The sequence below is a fragment of the Pleuronectes platessa genome, chromosome 21, assembly GCF_947347685.1.
Source record: "Pleuronectes platessa chromosome 21, fPlePla1.1, whole genome shotgun sequence".
In the NCBI taxonomy this organism is placed as follows: domain Eukaryota; kingdom Metazoa; phylum Chordata; class Actinopteri; order Pleuronectiformes; family Pleuronectidae; genus Pleuronectes; species Pleuronectes platessa.
Window position 1 is genome coordinate 9,205,696 of NC_070646.1, and position 18,276 is coordinate 9,223,971.

At 41.6% G+C, this 18,276-nt stretch overlaps 3 protein-coding genes across 7 annotated transcripts; 1 reads left to right on the forward strand and 2 right to left on the reverse strand.

Annotated features, from left to right (window-relative positions):
* Positions 1–1,188: 1,188 nt before the first annotated feature.
* zgc:56095 (Ferritin, lower subunit-like) lies at positions 1,189–5,261 on the reverse strand. Of its 3 annotated transcripts, none has more exons than XM_053414158.1 (5): positions 5,207–5,261; positions 2,391–2,494; positions 2,136–2,282; positions 1,922–2,047; positions 1,189–1,706 (listed from the first exon to the last, which is right to left on the reverse strand). In XM_053414158.1, the coding sequence occupies exons 2-5, from the start codon at positions 2,490–2,492 to the stop codon at positions 1,557–1,559; spliced, it is 525 nt and encodes a 174-aa protein (XP_053270133.1). In that variant the 5' UTR covers positions 2,493–2,494; positions 5,207–5,261; the 3' UTR covers positions 1,189–1,556. The 3 variants fall into 3 exon arrangements, with proteins under 3 accessions (XP_053270133.1, XP_053270132.1, XP_053270134.1); XM_053414157.1 differs by lacking the exon at positions 5,207–5,261 and adding an exon at positions 2,927–3,125; XM_053414159.1 differs by lacking the exon at positions 5,207–5,261 and adding an exon at positions 2,603–2,881.
* LOC128427059 (receptor-type tyrosine-protein phosphatase H) lies at positions 4,870–15,263 on the forward strand. Of its 3 annotated transcripts, XM_053414143.1 has the most exons (23): positions 4,870–5,255; positions 5,980–6,109; positions 6,691–6,948; positions 7,085–7,342; positions 7,479–7,736; positions 7,873–8,130; positions 8,267–8,524; positions 8,770–9,027; positions 9,164–9,421; positions 9,666–9,923; positions 10,417–10,674; positions 10,760–10,981; positions 11,327–11,596; positions 11,815–11,908; positions 11,996–12,043; positions 12,437–12,518; positions 12,629–12,719; positions 12,846–12,922; positions 13,200–13,334; positions 13,582–13,704; positions 13,919–14,079; positions 14,530–14,665; positions 14,853–15,263. In XM_053414143.1, exons 1-23 carry the CDS (start codon positions 5,187–5,189, stop codon positions 14,979–14,981), a joined length of 4,089 nt encoding a protein of 1,362 aa, XP_053270118.1. In that variant the 5' UTR covers positions 4,870–5,186; the 3' UTR covers positions 14,982–15,263. The 3 variants fall into 3 exon arrangements, with proteins under 3 accessions (XP_053270118.1, XP_053270119.1, XP_053270120.1); XM_053414144.1 differs by lacking the exon at positions 9,666–9,923; XM_053414145.1 differs by lacking the exon at positions 6,691–6,948.
* si:dkey-197c15.6 (putative nuclease HARBI1) lies at positions 15,010–17,899 on the reverse strand. The gene is made up of 2 exons (XM_053414156.1): positions 16,961–17,899; positions 15,010–15,877 (listed from the first exon to the last, which is right to left on the reverse strand). Exons 1-2 carry the CDS (start codon positions 17,766–17,768, stop codon positions 15,447–15,449), a joined length of 1,239 nt encoding a protein of 412 aa, XP_053270131.1. The 5' UTR covers positions 17,769–17,899; the 3' UTR covers positions 15,010–15,446.
* Positions 17,900–18,276: the final 377 nt, after the last annotated feature.

Sequence of the window (18,276 nt, forward strand, 5' to 3'; positions counted from 1 at the left end):
CGACTGGCTCTTTGCAATCCTTTCCTTCAAAGCCAAAGCTCTGGCAAATCACTAGAGCAGTGTTGTGATTTAATCCCCCCCCCGACCCCCCCTCCCGATATTAGAATCCCGACAACACATCTGTTGCTTTACGTCTCTGAAGGAAAATGCATGAAAAGCATCGCCTTGCTCTTATTTTATTGCTCCACTGTGAGTAATGTCACACATGTTGAACAATTAAAGGCTTTTCTCCAAGTAGCAAAAAATAACTCTTCATTAGACTGATGAGGCATGGCAGCGGTGCTTGTGTTTATCCATTAGACTGAAGAGATTGTAGTGCATCCTGCTCTGTACTAATCCCCTCACCAGAGCGGCCCTCGCAGTAAATCGGCAATCTACCAACAACTTGCATCGTGAGTGGATATTTCAGCCTCCCCATCCCTTGGCTTACTATTTTACAGTACTGAACACGTACCCGTATTTAGAGCACTGTGAAGAGTAATCCCCAGGCACGCTGCTACGTGTCTGCACCGCTACATCTGGAGATCTTAGTGGTTCCAACCCAACACAAAACAGCTTCATCAAGTAGTTAACTCATTAAAAACAGCAGAGAAACCAAAACTCAGCCAAAGCAAAACAAATATTGGAAATATTATATTCTTGTAACCCTATCTAGGTTAGGACATTGTGAGATAGGGCTTTGACGGTCTCACCATTTTCATAGATCTTGAAAAAAAAATCAAACTCATACTTATGGGGCTGACATGAGTGTGCAGCTTGACTGAATTTAAGGTCTTTGGCAGAGTGTGTTCTCTTCTAGGTTGCATTATATTCTCCTAATGTAATTGATCGTGGATGTTGTGATGCTGTATCACCAAACACGGTTAGAGTAAAATAGGAGATACACTTGACTCTGATGTCGTCTGTTTACACCTCTGCAACTGCGTCTTATCTTTGCTGAAACATGTCATTTACTAAGAAGCAGCATGAGCATTTTTAACCACAAGCTGTTTGGCTCCGTAATGTTAAACATTAAACCCCAACCACCCAATGGTGAGTAAGCAAAGTTCCACTGTTATCTTTATAGTGTTCTATAGTCAGACGTACTATTACGGAAAGCACAGATAATATGTATAGACTGCAGAACACATCAGGTGACTATGTCTGAACATGAACTGTTAAAAAAAATAAAAGATCAACAAAAAAACGTGTGATTAAAATCGGACTTTATTAAATGTCTCCACAGTCATCCAAATTTTGATTGGCACAACATTTGAAGGATTTTTATTAAACTGTGAAGCTTGAAACCTCTGACAGTGGAATGCATGACACATGATACAGAGTCTAAATGAACAAGTGATAAATAGTAGTTTTTAGCACCTTATTTTTTCACACTTAGGTTTAAGAAAAATTGAGGTATTTTACGTTTTTTGCTTTTTGAACTTCTCTCATACATTTGGATACAAGCATGAAGTTTGGTTCAAGTGTAGAAATATTGTGGAGCTGTTGTAACGGGAAAAAAACACAGCAAGAGACTGTTACACTGTGGAGCTTGTGTCACCGCACTGCTTGGACCTTTACAGAGTGTGTTTATCAAAGAGGTATTCTCCCATAGCGCCATGTGTCTCGGACGCAGTGATGCGGGTCAGACTCCCGATGTAGTCGCCCAGCTTCTTAATGGTCTCGTGGCTGTCGGTGAGGAAGGGCTGCTCGAGGAAGTCACACAGCTACAAAAGAGGCAAAACAGAACAAAGTGAGTGAGACGTGAAATCAAAAAGGTATGCACATTAATAGACTATTAAACATCCCTCAAAATCCCCCAGACTGATATTGCTTAGCTCACACACGCAAGTTTCACGTGCAGCAGTGTAGCTGCTTTTATCATATTCCCAATCTAGCGTTAGAAGAAGTGGCAGTTTTTATCTAACAGAGCCAGACGTACGTGAGGGTCGGTGTTACTCGTGGCTCTGCGGTGCACGTCCAGGATGCACGTGTTGAGGGTCTTCTGATAGTCGAGGGAAAAGGTCATTGCATCCAGGCCACCTTTCCAATCGTCTCGACTTGGTTTCTAGAACACAAAAGGTTGATATTTAACATGATCAGCAAATGTTCTCTAAGCAAACTCAATGGTTATGGCGAAAAATTTTAGGACTTACAGCGATGGTCTGAAGCAGAATACGGCCTCCTCTCAGGTTCTGGTATTCCAGCAGCTTCTCGGCTTGCTCCCTCTCCTTCACCGAGCGCTCCAGGAAGAAGCTGGAGAATTTTGGCAGAGCTACATCATCCCTGTCAAAATACATCCCCTAAAAAGAGACAAACGATCACATGAGAAGAAAGAACAGCGAAGCAAAAAATGGCAAAGTCCAGCAATACACAAATAAGATTGATGACACGGTGAGAAGAAATCCTACCAGAGAGAGGTAGGTGTAGGATGCACTGAGCTTCAGGTTGATGAGCTTGTTGAGGTCTCCCTCAGTCTCCGCGTGGAAGTTTTGATTAACCACAGACTGCATTTCTGAAACAAACAAAAACATTGCAATCCGTGTGACTGAAATTAGCGTAAAACAAAGCACAAGGTGAAGCAAAAACTTCAACTTGAAAACAAAGCAGAGGAAGCCCGAACCTCTCTCGCCTGTCTCTTCTCTGCAGACAAACTGAGTTAACTATCGCTTCTGAAGAGGCTGAGAGCACCTCCGGCTTTTATGCAACCGATGTTTAACCGCCCCAGTAAACGATAAGCCAGGGTGTAGTCATGTGCTGTGCGGTGGGTTCAGTGGTCTGACGGGATGAGGTAACAGGCGCTTGGCTGACGAGCTATCTGCTGATGTGTAATTAGCCGAGTTAGCACCAACTAAAGCTAGTTAGCCTAGCTCACCAGCCAGGTAAGCTTAGTGGCTGCAGTCTAGTTGGTGTAACACAGGTCAGTGTTAGTTCTGTTGTTGCCCACCGGCTCTGTGAAAGTGTCGCTGCTCCACTTCTCCACCACCTTGCCCGTCTTTATCTCCTTGTTTACGCTCCTTCAAAACAGTGACGACATTTACCTCGTGTGTATGGCCACAGTTTCTGTGTTTCTCTACTGCCACCTGTCGTGGTGGAGGATTCGTTACGTATTTCTGACCCACCAACAGCATGGCCCAAAATTATATCAAGGAAATCATTTTTTCATCTTAGTCGATATCGATGATTAGCACGATAAAGGTCACAATATTATTTTTAAGCTTACAGACATATTTCTACGCAAATTAAGATAACACAAATAGAAAAAACTCGCGATAATTGCGAAAATGACATCAGAAATGTATCCAGGGGACCGAAAAAAGTGATGAACCTGACTGTAGTTCAATGCTTTGTGACGTTGCTGGAGTCTGCTACTCATCAGTGGTGATGGAACGTTTTTGGGTCCTCTGGAAACATTGTCAGTGTTGTTTTCTCTATTTGCATCATGTTTCTGTATTTGCATGTGTTATGACTTTTTCCAGCGGATATGTGGTCAAATTGTTTTCTTAATTTGCATGAGTTCTTCCTATTTGCATCTATCTGCCGCTGTAGATTTTAGCTCGGGAGTAAAGGTTTGTGGTTTTAAACTCTTAAACTTTATCGTCAGAGAATAACGAACACCTGTCAATTCAAATTTATTGTCATTCATCCGCATACACAGTGTACGGCTGAACAAAATGCCGTTGATGGGGAATTAAAGAGTCTGACAGCTTGGTGGAAGAAGATGAACAGAACTTTCTTTAACATAACTGAGGTAGATCAATGATGTGTTAAACCTCCTCACTGTGCTTACACAATGCATTCGCGTTAAATCGATATATGTTGAACTTTAGTTAAACTCCTATCGTTGATAATTCAATTGCTATAATGATTGTTTTATCGGCTAGCCCTAGTTCAACCCAACTGAAACAAGATGCTTAACTCAGTGGATTTTATAGCAACAAATAGTTGAGCTGTGAGACACATTTCCCACAATGTTTCCCTCAGTGAACAAGACAATCAAGAAGATATATATGAAGAGTGTAGATGTTAAGCACACCTACTTTATAATAAGCACATCAACATATAGGCTTCACGTTCACGTATGTGTGGTCCGACCCAGAGGTTAGTGTGTGTGTGTGTGTGTGTGTGTGAGTGTGTGTGTGTGTGTGTGTGTGTGTGTGTGTGTGTATGCGTGTGTGTACAATATTAAAGTGGAAATGTGAATGTTAAACTTTTACAATATCTAATGCAGAAACTTTTTAGAGACTTGTTCTGTTCATGAGTGAGTTTGTGCAATATAGGGAAACCTTTTAGCATTTATAAATGTGAACTTCCACCTCCCTCCTTCCTCAGTGGACACGGCTGCACAGTGTTTACTTTGACACACTATAACTTTTTTATTGAGTTCTGCATCATATGAGAACCACAAACACGGATTTGACTGGATGTCCTTTTGAAATTATGAACCGATTATGTTTCCCGTTCACAGTTCCGCATACATGTCAACCACACAGAAGCTATAAATATCACTTCCTATACAGTGTGAAGAAGCAAAATGCAAATGGACAGTTCTGCGAAACCAGCCGTTCTGAAGAGATTAGACAATGATTACAAAAGAAAATACAACAAAGAAATGGTAATAGTCAATAAATATGAATATAAATACATTCATATATATATTCATGTGTATATCTTTATTTACATCACATTAAATATTTTAAATTGAGAAGCATTTGAAAGTTTTTGCATTTAATCAAGTAACAATGGCAGGTACAAAGTACGAGTCTGGAATTGTCAAATATACAGCAGATATAACGCAACCAGCACTAATAAATATGTGAAGCAAAAACAATTATTTGATTGACGCACCTTTGACAAGCTGCACACATTGACCGTTAATAAGGAAGTAACAGGCGGGGCAAAGGTCTCTGTGGTTGTTCAAGGCCAAAAGAAACGAGAAGCAGCCATTTGTTTAGTCATTTGCCATAATGAGTGGGGAGGAGAGGTTATGAGAGGAGGACAAGGTTGAGAATTAAAAGTCAACACCGCAGGAGTAAAGTGAATATTGGTCTGTGTCAGCACGGGCTGAAAGAAATTCTTCGCCAGCCTTAAGTGTTGTGTCTGTCAACACACTGCTACTGAAAACAGAAACGTGAAGTTTATCTCGGGACAACAACGGAGTTTAACAGGTTCATAATATGTGAGTAACTTAAAAAGCTGTAAAGAAGATGAAACCTTTATCTTTCACCTCAGACCGCTCGCTGCTGCTGCTCGGCGTCGTCTGGAGTCTTCTCGTGGTAAGTTTTCTTTTTTTCTTTCACTTTCCGCTTTCGTAGTCATCAGATAGGATATCTCCTTTCAGCTGCAGATTAGACTCAACAATAAGAAACATTTTAACCAAAACCACAGTCAAGCCTCAATGCCTGATCTGAATTATAATGAAGATGAGATGTGGAAGTAAAGTGTCAAAACAAAAGCAGCAACAAGGACATGTCTCAATGTAAAACTACGAAGGGAACTGTATCTAAAACCTTTATTGTTATATGATATTCTAGATAAGGTGTTATAGCTGGATACAGTTTTACAGATATGGCATTTTAGTTATGTATTATAAAGTATATTCACAATATCTGTATTTAATGTGTATTATTTTATTTTATTATAAAAAGGCAATGGTTGCTTTGTATGAATTTTAAGCTTTGTTATAATTGTTAATTTGGAAGAAGAAATACTAAGTTCAAAAATGAATACTGTACCATGATTTGTACTCTGACATTTCCTGCTTGTCTAAAAAATGTTGGAAGTTTCCAAAGTTTAGAAATTGTTTCACAGCAGAACACAGTAATGCTGTATATTTTAACATTGCGATACAGATACAATAAAAAGCAGAAATGATATTCAGCTAGACACTGTGTGAATTCCACAGTCAGATAGAGTCATCAGACTTTTTATAAAACTACATTTGTGGTTTCGGGGTTTAGGTCATCTCTCTCTCGTGCTTATCAAATCGTATGTTTTCAGGGTCCAAGCGGCTCTGTTTCTTCAACATCAAGCCCAGTGTCACCATCGACAGAGACAAATCCAACAGAAAGAGAAACGTCCAGCACACTCGGAACTTCTCCGATGACAAGCCCTTCAACAACGAAACCTCGTAAGTATGAGCCGATATCTTTTATCTTTAGTTTCATGTTTGTATTTTTGTGTATCATTGAGCAGACTTATTTAAATACCATAAATCAATAATGATTATACTAAGAGTCTCACATTAAACCAAGGGTGGGGAACCTGCTATGGCCAGAAAGACAGTTTGGTTAGAAAAACATATAACTGTGAAAATATATTTTTTTAAATCACAGCCATGTATACGTGTGTGTGTGTGTGTGTGTGTGCGTGTTTGTGTATATAATGTAATGGCCAATGCTGGCAAAAATAGTTCCTCACCTCTGAACAGCATTAGAGCTGTTGCTGATTGGTGACTTTGAAGTAGTTTGCCGATGTTTACATGTTAAGCTCATGTCAAAATTATTATGTTTATATTATTACAATGACTGGTCCTGTTTATCAGTTGAGGAGGAGGATCAAGCAACTTGCAATATCTTTAATATAATATCAAACTTTTCATATGATTACTGCTGAGTGTTTCCTCACATGCTAGCACCTTTTAATCATTAATACAACATACTTTATATAAAATATTGTTACAGCTTCTTCTTTCTTACTCTTAAATCCCAGGTCCTGATAATGCAGAGGGCTTTAAATCAGTGGGACAAACTGAGACCAGTGTCACCCTGCAGTGGAAAAAAGTGGGAAACATCCCCACATATGTACTTGTGTACAGTGACAGAGAAATAGACGTCACTGAAGAAATGGAAAACGAAACAGTTACACGCGTAATCCCAGGACTCACAAATGGGACAAAATACAACTTCACTCTCTTCACTGTGTTTGAAACCGTCAGGAGCAGTGGAGAGAACCTCACTGCAGTCACTGGTAAGATGTTAATAACAACATGAACCAGGACAGATCTCTGTGCTGAAATGAACTGAGTGAATTTAACTTTCTATCTGTGATAACAACTCTGCAAACACAACATTTCCATTTCCTTCTTCATCTCTCTTTCTCCCAGCTCCTCCTAATGCAGAAGAGTTTAAATCTGTGGGACAAAATGAGACCAGTGTCATGCTGCAGTGGAACAAAGTCAACGGCTTCCTCAACTATACACTTGCGTACAACAATAAAGAGATAATCATTCCGGCATCAGAGGGAGATCCACAAGTGACACAGACGATCTCAGATCTCAGCAATGGAACTAAATATGATTTCACTCTCTTCACTGTGTTTGAAACCGTCAGGAGCAGTGGAGAGAACCTCACTGCAGTCACTGGTATGATGTTAATAACAACATGAACCAGGACAGATCTCTGTGCTGAAATGAACTGAGTGAATTTAACTTTCTATCTGTGATAACAACTCTGCAAACACAACATTTCCATTTCCTTCTTCATCTCTCTTTCTCCCAGCTCCTCCTAATGCAGAAGAGTTTAAATCTGTGGGACAATATGAGACCAGTGTCATGCTGCAGTGGAACAAAGTCAACGGCTTCCTCAACTATACACTTGCGTACAACAATAAAGAGATAATCATTCCGGCATCAGAGGGAGATCCACAAGTGACACAGACGATCTCAGATCTCAGCAATGGAACTAAATATGATTTCACTCTCTTCACTGTGTTTGAAACCGTCAGGAGCAGTGGAGAGAACCTCACTGCAGTCACTGGTAAGATGTTAATAACAACATGAACCAGGACAGATCTCTGTGCTGAAATGAACTGAGTGAATTTAACTTTCTATCTGTGATAACAGCTCTGAAAACACAACATTTCCATTTCCTTTTTTGTGTCTCTTTCTCCCAGCTCCTCCTAATGCAGCAGAGTTTAAATCTGTTGGACAAAATAAGACCAGTGTCACGCTGCAGTGGAACAAAGTCAACGGCTTCCTCAACTATACACTTGCGTACAACAATAAAGAGATAATCATTCCGGCATCAGAGGGAGATCAACCAGTGACACAGACGATCTCAGATCTCAGCAGTGGAACTAAATATGATTTCACTCTCTTCACTGTGTTTGAAACCGTCAGGAGCAGTGGAGAGAACCTCACTGCAGTCACTGGTAAGATGTTAATAACAACATGAACCAGGACAGATCTCTGTGCTGAAATGAACTGAGTGAATTTAACTTTCTATCTGTGATAACAACTCTGCAAACACAACATTTCCATTTCCTTCTTCATCTCTCTTTCTCCCAGCTCCTCCTAATGCAGACGAGTTTAAATCTGTGGGACAAAATGAGACCAGTGTCACGCTGCAGTGGAACAAAGTCAACGGCTTCCTCAACTATACACTTGCGTACAACAATAAAGAGATAATCATTCCGGCATCAGAGGGAGATCCACAAGTGACACAGACGATCTCAGATCTCAGCAATGGAACTAAATATGATTTCACTCTCTTCACTGTGTTTGAAACCGTCAGGAGCAGTGGAGAGAACCTCACTGCAGTCACTGGTAAGATAACCATCTTTCTATAAAGCCATAAAACTCTGCTCTGTAACAATATCTAACTTAAAGGTACTTATTAATTGTGGAACTTGCACACTCTGTATTTTGGCTGTAATAAAAAAAACACAATTTAATGAACTATTATTTCTCTGAAAAAAACTAAGCAAACCCAACATTTTGTCAGGGATATCCTGTCATTTTATAAATCATATTTTGATATAGTTCCTTCTTCATTTCTCTATATCCTATAGTTCCTCAAAATGCTGGAAAGTTTCAATCAGTGGGACAAAATGAGACAAGTATCACTCTGCAGTGGATAAAAGTCAACGGCTCCCCCAACTATACACTTGTGTACAGCAATGGAACGATAAACATCACTGCATCAGAGGGAGATCAACCAGTGACACAGACGATCTCAGATCTCAGCAATGGAACTAAATATGATTTCACTCTCTTCACTGTGTTTGAAACCGTCAGGAGCAGTGGAGAGAACCTCACTGCAGTCACTGGTAAGATGTTAATAACAACATGAACCAGGACAGATCTCTGTGCTGAAATGAACTGAGTGAATTTAACTTTCTATCTGTGATAACAACTCTGCAAACACAACATTTCCATTTCCTTCTTCATCTCTCTTTCTCCCAGCTCCTCCTAATGCAGCAGAGTTTAAATCTGTTGGACAAAATAAGACCAGTGTCACGCTGCAGTGGAACAAAGTCAACGGCTTCCTCAACTATACACTTGCGTACAACAATAAAGAGATAATCATTCCGGCATCAGAGGGAGATCCACAAGTGACACAGACGATCTCAGATCTCAGCAATGGAACTAAATATGATTTCACTCTCTTCACTGTGTTTGAAACCGTCAGGAGCAGTGGAGAGAACCTCACTGCAGTCACTGGTAAGATAACCATCTTTCTATAAAGCCATAAAACTCTGCTCTGTAACAATATCTAACTTAAAGGTACTTATTAATTGTGGAACTTGCACACTCTGTATTTTGGCTGTAATAAAATAACACAATTTAATGAACATTTATTTCTTTGAAAAAAACTAAGCAAACCCAACATTTTGTCAGGGATATCCTGTCATTTTATAAATCAGATTTTGATATAGTTCCTTGTTCATTTCTCTATATCCTATAGTTCCTCTAAATTCTGGAAAGTTTCAATCAGTGGGACAAAATGAGACAAGTATCACTCTGCAGTGGAACAAAGTCAATGGTTCCCCCAACTATACACTTGTGACCAGCAGAGGAGAGATAAACATCCCTGCATCGGAGGGAGATCAACCAGTGACACAGACGATCTCAGGTCTCAGAAGTGGAACTAAATATGATTTCAGTCTCTTCACTGTGTTTGAAACCATCAGGAGCAGTGGAGAGAACCTCACTGCAGCCACTGGTAAGATGTTTTGACTTACTTTGAAATAGAGGAGGAAACATAAAGGGTGTATTGTGATATGTCAAATTAATTTCTAGTAATGGATTCTTCACCAAATATGAATGGTGTTGTCAATTTTGAAGTGAGCTTTATGCTGTATTGACGTTGGTGGTGAGTTATGTTGCCTCATTCAGGTTCACTAGATAGATAGATAGATAGATTACTTTATTCATCCCCAAAGGGAAATTAAATCTTCATAGCAGCCGGTATATTTGAATACAATAAATTACAATACAATAGAATACAGCCACATGTAGTCTTTATTCAGAATGTTTTTGACATGTTGTCCTCTTGTCTTACTTCTCTCTCTACCTCACGTACGTCTGTGTGACTGGCCCTTTTCAGCTTCTGAAAATATCTACAATGTGACAGTGTTTTACTGTGTCAGGGTCTTAGTTACCGTGCAAATGTTTGTTTTTTATGGCGAGTCAAATCTTCCTTCCTTTTTCAACAGTTCCTCCTGCGGTGTCGCTTGTCAACGTGACTGAACGCTCTGTGACCAGTGTCGCTCTAAAGTGGCAGAATGTGGATAAAGACTGGACCTACTCACTTCAGATTAATGGAGTTGATGTGAAAGCCGACCTACTTTTATCCTCAAATGTTGTGTCATATTCAGTCACATCTCTGCAGCCTGGGACAGAGTATTTATTCAGCGTGATCACTCTGTTCTTCGGCCTCAACAGCACTGCTTATGAGGGCTTCACTGTAACAAGTATGCACAGACTGTCCCTCTCATTTACACACTAACTTCAACAAGGTAAATATTGTGTCTGCAGTTATGTTCTCATGCATTTCAGCCATAGACTGTGCCAGTGTGGCCTGGCACGTTACCAACTCATCGATCCAAGGGATGGTTCAAGGCTTGTTCTCGAATGCAACGGTGAACGAAACTCACGTCAGTCCTTCAGGTGGCAATGTGTCGTTCACTGGTCTTTACCCTGGAGCAACCTACGAGGTGTCACTTGTGTACGAAAGAAAAGACACACTCTTTGAACAATGTCGCCACAATCTGACCGTCCGTAAGTACACCCGCAAGTCATATGAATCACTCAATATGTACTTGAAGATTAAAGATTTCAAATTCATTGCTGTAGCTGCTTATATTTTTGTCATGTCGTCCATCTTTAAATACCGTCTATTAATCACATAGCACATTTTATATTACTGTTTTATGCTGGACTATTTCTGTATGATGGGGATAGAAAGCAAATACATGTTTTGCTTCACAGGGCAGAGTTTAAAGTGACAGGAAGTTTTCATCAGATCTGTATGTCATGAAATACATGAATTGATGTCATATTATTACACCGCTGTCATGAGCGTTATGTTGTTTGTGATTGTGCCTCTTTCGTCTTTACCCTCAGTTCCTCCAAGTTTAAGCGCTCACTGTGAGTATTCGGACGGTGGCTATTCCATCCTTATAGTCTGGGACAAACCAGCCGGTGTGTGGACTGAGGTGGAGGTGAACGTGAGCGGACAAAATCACAGGGTGCCTCAAAACGGGGAACAGCAAACTAAGATACCTGGATTCAGTCCTGCCAGAGAGTATGTGGTGTCTTTAGATTCGCTCTCTGGGAATCAACAAGTGAGAAGTTATGAACCCTTCGTCTTTCTGTGCTCTACTGATCCAAGGGGTGAGTCACAATGATTATGTTACTTTATGGTGTACACAGTATCTATTGTTTTCTGATCACAATTTCCTCATTATTTTGCTTTTTGGTAATATTTTTATACCTGTTTGTCTTTTGAGGAATTACCCTATTTCTTAAATGACAAAATACACACCAGTGGTAGGATAATGGACTTTTCTGCTGTGTGTCTAAACAATTAATCCAGATATTTATCCTTGCAGGAGTCATTACAGGGTCCGTGCTTGGGATGCTGCTTCTTATTGCCCTGGTCTGCATGGTTCTCTTCATTTTGTTTAAACGGCCAGATCTGATCAGGTTGGTTCTGCCACAGTGACAAAACTGTAATGTCTTAAAAGTCCCTGGCTTGTTCTCTGTCGTGAACACGCTTCTTTCCTAAAACAGTAAACGCCAATTCCGCAGTGGATCCAAACTATCCCGTAAAAGCTACAGGTAAGTAAACGTTAAATCATCTCTGCATGACGGTAACACCACCGTCCGTCTGTGTAGTAAAAGCAGTTCATTAATCAGAACGGGACTCAGCAGGGTGCACATCTGTCACCAAGGCCCAACAGTCCTCAATGAAACCACATTCAAATTCACTAGATCCAGATTTTAAAATGGATCTGCACCAAACTACAAGTGATTGTTTGTGATAAATCAACAGAATTATAGAAAAAACACTGACCTTACAATATTGAAGAAAATGTCATTGAAATCATTTGTAGTTTTTGCATTATCCTGCTAACAAATAAACAAATATACAGAAAGTTGTTTATCACTTATCTTTATCAAGTGAAATGTATGTTCAGTAAGTGTGACATCTACCATTTTTTTTATTATTAGAACTATATCAGTAGCAGAGTTTCCCGGCCACTTCTACCATTTAAGTGAGGACGAGAACAAAGGTTTCAGCGAAGAATATGAGGTGAATTGAATATAAATATATTTTGTACGTCCTCTTAGTTTTCTTCCTGTTTTTGTGCAGGACTATGAAATTGTATCTGTTTCATTTGTTTTCCATTTATCACCATGCAGCAACTCCAAACGGTCGGCACGGAGCAGTCACAAAAAGCAGCAATTGGACCTGAGAATCGAAAAAAGAATCGTTTCAACAACGTGCTGTCATGTAAGATCTATCTGACCTAATGGACCACAATAGAAATGCATGAAATGTTCCACCCCTCATTGTTTTAAACAGTCTTCTTCACTGTGGAGCTTTGCAGTTAAACCATCCTCACTTGTTTCATCCTAGACAACTGGAGTCGAGTGAAACTAACAGCGTCAAAATCCAAAGGGACCTCTGACTACATTAATGCCAATTACATACCAGTAGGTATTATTTGGTGAAAATATCGTACACCACTATACCAGCACCACACTACAGTCCTGTAATGTCCTAATCCCTGTTTATTCGTGTTAAGTACTTTGTAACTTTCTTTTAATAGTGCTGCATAAATAAAGTTTATTATTATCAGATCATATATAAGTTGCTAAAAGTCTGGCAATTTTTCTTCTGAGTTCATGAGCGCAAACCGGTATTTTATTTCATACCGAACATTAGGGGAAGTAAATGCTAGAGACGTGAACTTTGACATTTGCTTTTCAGGGTTTCAACAGGAAAACTGAGTACATCGCCACTCAGGGTCCTCTGCCCTCCACGGTCACTGATTTCTGGAGGATGATTTGGGAGCAAAAAGTGAAAGGCATCGTGATGGTAACCAACTGCGTGGAATTGGGACGGGTGAGTCTCCAGGAAGCTCTGTGTAAAAGTGCTACATTCAGATATTTGGAGCTGATGTAAATGATTTGCTCATAGAATTAATGTGGTGTCGAGTAGCGACAAATACGTGCGACCTGACTGTGGGAACTTTTCTGTGCTAGTTTTTAAGTGACCACAAAGCGCTGACTGAGACTGACTGAGACTGAGACTGACTGAGACTTCTGTTTGTTACAACCCTTTTTTTCACCCTTCTATTTTCTGTTCCCAGAACAAGTGTGAACAATATTGGCCTGCAGACAGGAAGCCTCATCTCCACGGAGAACTCTTGATCACCGTCAGATCTGAGGACCGGGATTCCAACTGGACATTGAGGGAATTTAGTGTGAAAAATGTATGAAACACCTCTAAACATTTTGTATAAATGAATAAGTTGGGTAACAGCACGTAACTCTGAAACAAAGTGTGACAGTCCTCATTGAATTATGTATTTTGCTGTTCATGTACGACGACATCATCTGAATATCATTTACCTGCCACTATGTTTGGTTCAAGAAGTCGAGCTACAGTATTTTTTTTAAATCCCTCTTTGTGAATCGTCTTCACAGAGAAACACGTCGGAGGAGCGCACCGTGAGACATTTCCACTTCACAGCCTGGCCCGACCACGGAGTCCCACAAGGAACCAAAGACCTGATCCAGTTCAGAGGACTGGTGAGACGGCACATAGAGAGAGAAGGGACCAGAGCACCAACTGTAGTTCACTGCAGGTACGAGTGATTCTCTTAAAGCAGCGCTATAACTTTTACTGAGCAACAGCGCCCTCTGCAGCCACACATTGGGGACCGAGAGATTGATTGGTTGACATGCAGAGGAACAGGAAGCCAGACCGGATCTCTGACTGTGTAGTCCCTCTCACCTTGCTGTAACACCACTGAACACAAGATAATACCCATGATCCCCGGCTTCCTGAACCAGATAGTTATAAGATGTACTGATACAGTATATGCATGTAAAAATAATGTACATAAAAATAGCAGCTTTTATACATTTCAGGCTTTGTTTTCTGTCTGAGCAGTGACTGAGAAGGTCCACAAGGGGAAATGTTCAGGGTCAGCAGTGGGAGATTTCAATCTGAAATTTAACATCCACCTCGAAACCATCAGGACTTTTACATTATGATCAACTGTTCACCTTTCGCCATGTTGTCTCTCTCCTAGTGCTGGGGTGGGGAGGACAGGCACCATCATCGCCCTGGATGTGCTGCTTCAGCAGTTCGACCAAAACAAGGAAGTGAACATCAACGGCTTTGTGCACAAGATGAGACTGAGTCGGCCACACATGGTGCAGACAGAGGTAAAGCTGAACCTATTAAGTTGCTTCCTTCAGTTCTCATATATGTCTCTGAGGAACAGTCGGGTTTTGTTTGATTTATTTTTAGACACAGCTCGGGTCATAATACCAGTGTGTACTTACAGTTATACTCTATGCTCTGGGTAAACAGTATTATTTCCGCTTTTCTTATCTGCTCATTTCTTTTCAGTCCCAGTACGTGTTCCTGCACCAATGCATCATGGACAGTCTGCAGCAGCATGAGATGACAGAAGAACCCATATACGAGAATTCAGAAATGATATATGTCAACGCCACTGCACTCAAAGAGTTTCGTTAACGCAAGATAGACATTTTTGCACAACAAATATTCTCCTAAAGTAAATTTACTATATTTTGTTATAAACTGTAAATATGAAGTTATATATATGTACCTCTATATGCATCGCAAAACTTATTTAAGTTTAAGAATTTCCCAAATACTGCTATTGTTGTGTGACAAAGCAACTCTCCAGAAACTCACATTTTTTTTAAATTACATTTATTAACAATAACAAAAGTCGGTAGAAAATAGTGTATATCTGTTTGTACAAGAAATAAAATATTTTGAGTGTTTAAAAAACGGTATGTTGTCATATTTACACATTAGTTTTATAACTAAAGAATAACAATAAGCAACGAGCCTCCGACTGAGAACCTCCAGCATCATGAGCCGTGTTTTAGTTCCAGTGTTTGTCCTTCATGTGTCAGGATGTCAGCGATGCTCTTGTCCTACTTCCTAGAGCCGACGTCTCACCTGCTCTGTTCACTGATTCTCCTCTGAGGTGTTGTCCCCCGGTGGGTCCGGGCTACTGGACGCTAAAGAAAAGCTACTCTCGATGACTTTCTGTGTAGCTTTTAGGACCTCTGCGTCGACCTCTGCTGTAGATGTCACCACCCTGCCTTGGTGTAGGGGTTCAATTTTACCAGTTGCAGGCGGGGGAGGGACGGAGAACTTCATCGCGATGTTGTGCAGGACGCAGCACGTCTTGATGATGTTGGACTTTTTCTCCAAAGTGGCTTCTTTTGCGAAGCCGAGTTGCATCAGACACCTGAAGCGCCTCTTCATGGAGCCGAGCGTTGTCCGCATGACGTCCAGGATCTTTGCGTGGGCCTCGTTGAAGCGCTTCTCGCTGTCAGTCGCAGGGGACGCCAGAGGAGGCAGGACATTTCTGCTTAACTGGTATCCTCTTCCACCTTCAAGAGAGACACAAGACAATGCAGTTATTAGGAGCACTAAAACATTACTGCTACAGGTAGAATCGCAATGTAATGCCCTCTAATAATGTGAATTACACCTTTACACGCCTCACAGAAATCATTCCACTCGTCTGTGCAGCTACACAAAATATTGTAATCACGTTAAAGCAGCATTGGGACGCAGTTTAAGGGATTGACAGTGGATAGGATTACAAACTGCTAATAGCAACTTTACCCACTGGATTTTAGAACTTTAAACACAGTAAAGTTTGCCACAAGTGAAGACATCTCTGGAGCATTCACAACGTATAAATAATTGTGTTGAATGTGTGATGGACTTTTCATCTGTGTTTATTTTCTAGTGGGTCAACGGAGAAGCTTGTGTGTGTGTGTGTGTTAATGGGATAATCTTACACAAAAGCCTGTGAAAACATACCAAAACAGGTTAAAGGGATAATTCACCCCTAAATGAAAATTCACTCCATGTCCTCACCACTCTGCCGATGGAAGGGTAGGTGGAGGGTTTGAGTCCACAAATAAACTTCTGGAGTTTCAGGGGTTAACAGCTTTGCAGCCAAATCCAATACAGTTGAAGTGAATGGCGACCACTTCTTCGAGTGTGATTACCTTTCCCCGTAAAATGCTTCAATACTTCTCCTGTGGTGTCATCCAATTGTCCGTAAGCTCGACATTCATTAGACTCGAAACACCATCATTTACACGTTGTTTCAGATCAGCCAGACAAACAGCAGGAGTAACTAGGAGGATAAGAGCGGATATTTTGAATAAAAACATGTAGTAATTTTGGCTGTTTTAAGTGGAACTTGAATGTTGAGGCTGGATGACACCACAGGAGCAGTATGAAGGCATTTTCTGTTTGTTTTCTTACATTTGAATAATTGGTCTCCATTTATATCAACTGTATTGGATTTTGCTGCAACGCTGTTTACCCCTGAAACTCCAGAAGTGTTCTGTGGCCTCTAACCCTCCACCCACCCCTCCATCGGCACAGGGGTGAGTAGTGTGTCTTGCACGTGATCAACCGTGTCCCTTCCATGCGTGTTTTGCTTGTCATCTTACCGATCACCCAGAACTGCCCCAGAAGCTCCTTCTCTATCTCCCTCCCTTTGTCCGACGCCTCCCACATGTCCTGCTCGCCGGTGCTGCCCACGCAGCAGCTCTCCACGCTGAGGACGTTGCCCTCGGAGTCGCAGATGATCTGGCTCACCACGGACGTGTAGCCCAGGGTGTTGACGAAGGACCTGAAGGAGCTCCTCTCGTACGGGGACGCTCGGATCTTGAAGTGCGCCGGGGCCAGGATGCCCAGCACGTCGGGGATCCCGCACAGCTCCTTGATCTTCACGGCGACGTTGGCTTTGGCGTCCCGGGCCAGCGGGAACGAGACGAACTGGTCGCACAAGCCCGCGATGTGCACGGAGACCGTGGCGATGGCGGCGGCCGCTTGGTCCATCTGGCTCAGGCCGACCCTCTGCAGCACGGCGGCGGAGGAGATGCCGTGCGCGTAATAGTTGAGCGCCACCATGACCATGGCGTCCAGGGGCAGCTCCGTTTTCTCCTGGGGCTGCGTCTCCAAGCGGCTCTGGACGGTTTCTGTGATGAAGGTGATGCAGGGTCTGCTGAGGTGGAACATCTGGAACAGAGCGTCATCGTCCAGGTCGTCGAAGCAGCTCCGGGTGTCGCTGCCCGAGTCCGTGTGTCGGAGCAGCTCCTCCTGGATGGCGAGCCACACCGGCAGCGCGAAGGCCATGTGTCCCGAAACACAAGACGCCGTCACTGGACGAGAGGGAACGGGAAATAGATGGGGAGTGTTATGGAGGGCGGCACAGTCTTCTTCTGTAATGTTTTGGCTGTGCGCAAAGCTGTGCATAATCGCCCCCCAGTGGAGGGAATACGAACTACAAACAAATGCAGATACATCCAAATTAATCAATAAAGTAAAACTAGAATCCAGGGGCGGCTCCTGGTGCAGGCGACTGTGTTGTGCAAGTTCACACCTCTCATGAACTAGTTCAAAGTTCAGTTCATACAAGTAAACATGAAAAGTTCACGTTCATAGTTCAACATTTAAATTCTGAACTAGTTCATAGTTCAGTTCATTTCATAGTTTTAAGGTGAAAAGTGAGAATGAAAGACTTAACTTGTTAAAGAAAACCTTATCCATCAGTACCCCTTGCCTTTAATGTCGGAATCTTTATCAGACAGTGTGTAAAAATCCCTCAGATAATAATAAGGTGCATCGGATCTCGGATGTAGTTGCTGAGTCTGCGACTACATAATCTCCTGTGGGGGGGTGGCGGCTAAAGGCTTGCGTAGGTCAGTCACCTGTAAAGACCGGCCTCATTTACCCCTGAACCAGCGCGGAGAAATGATGATGA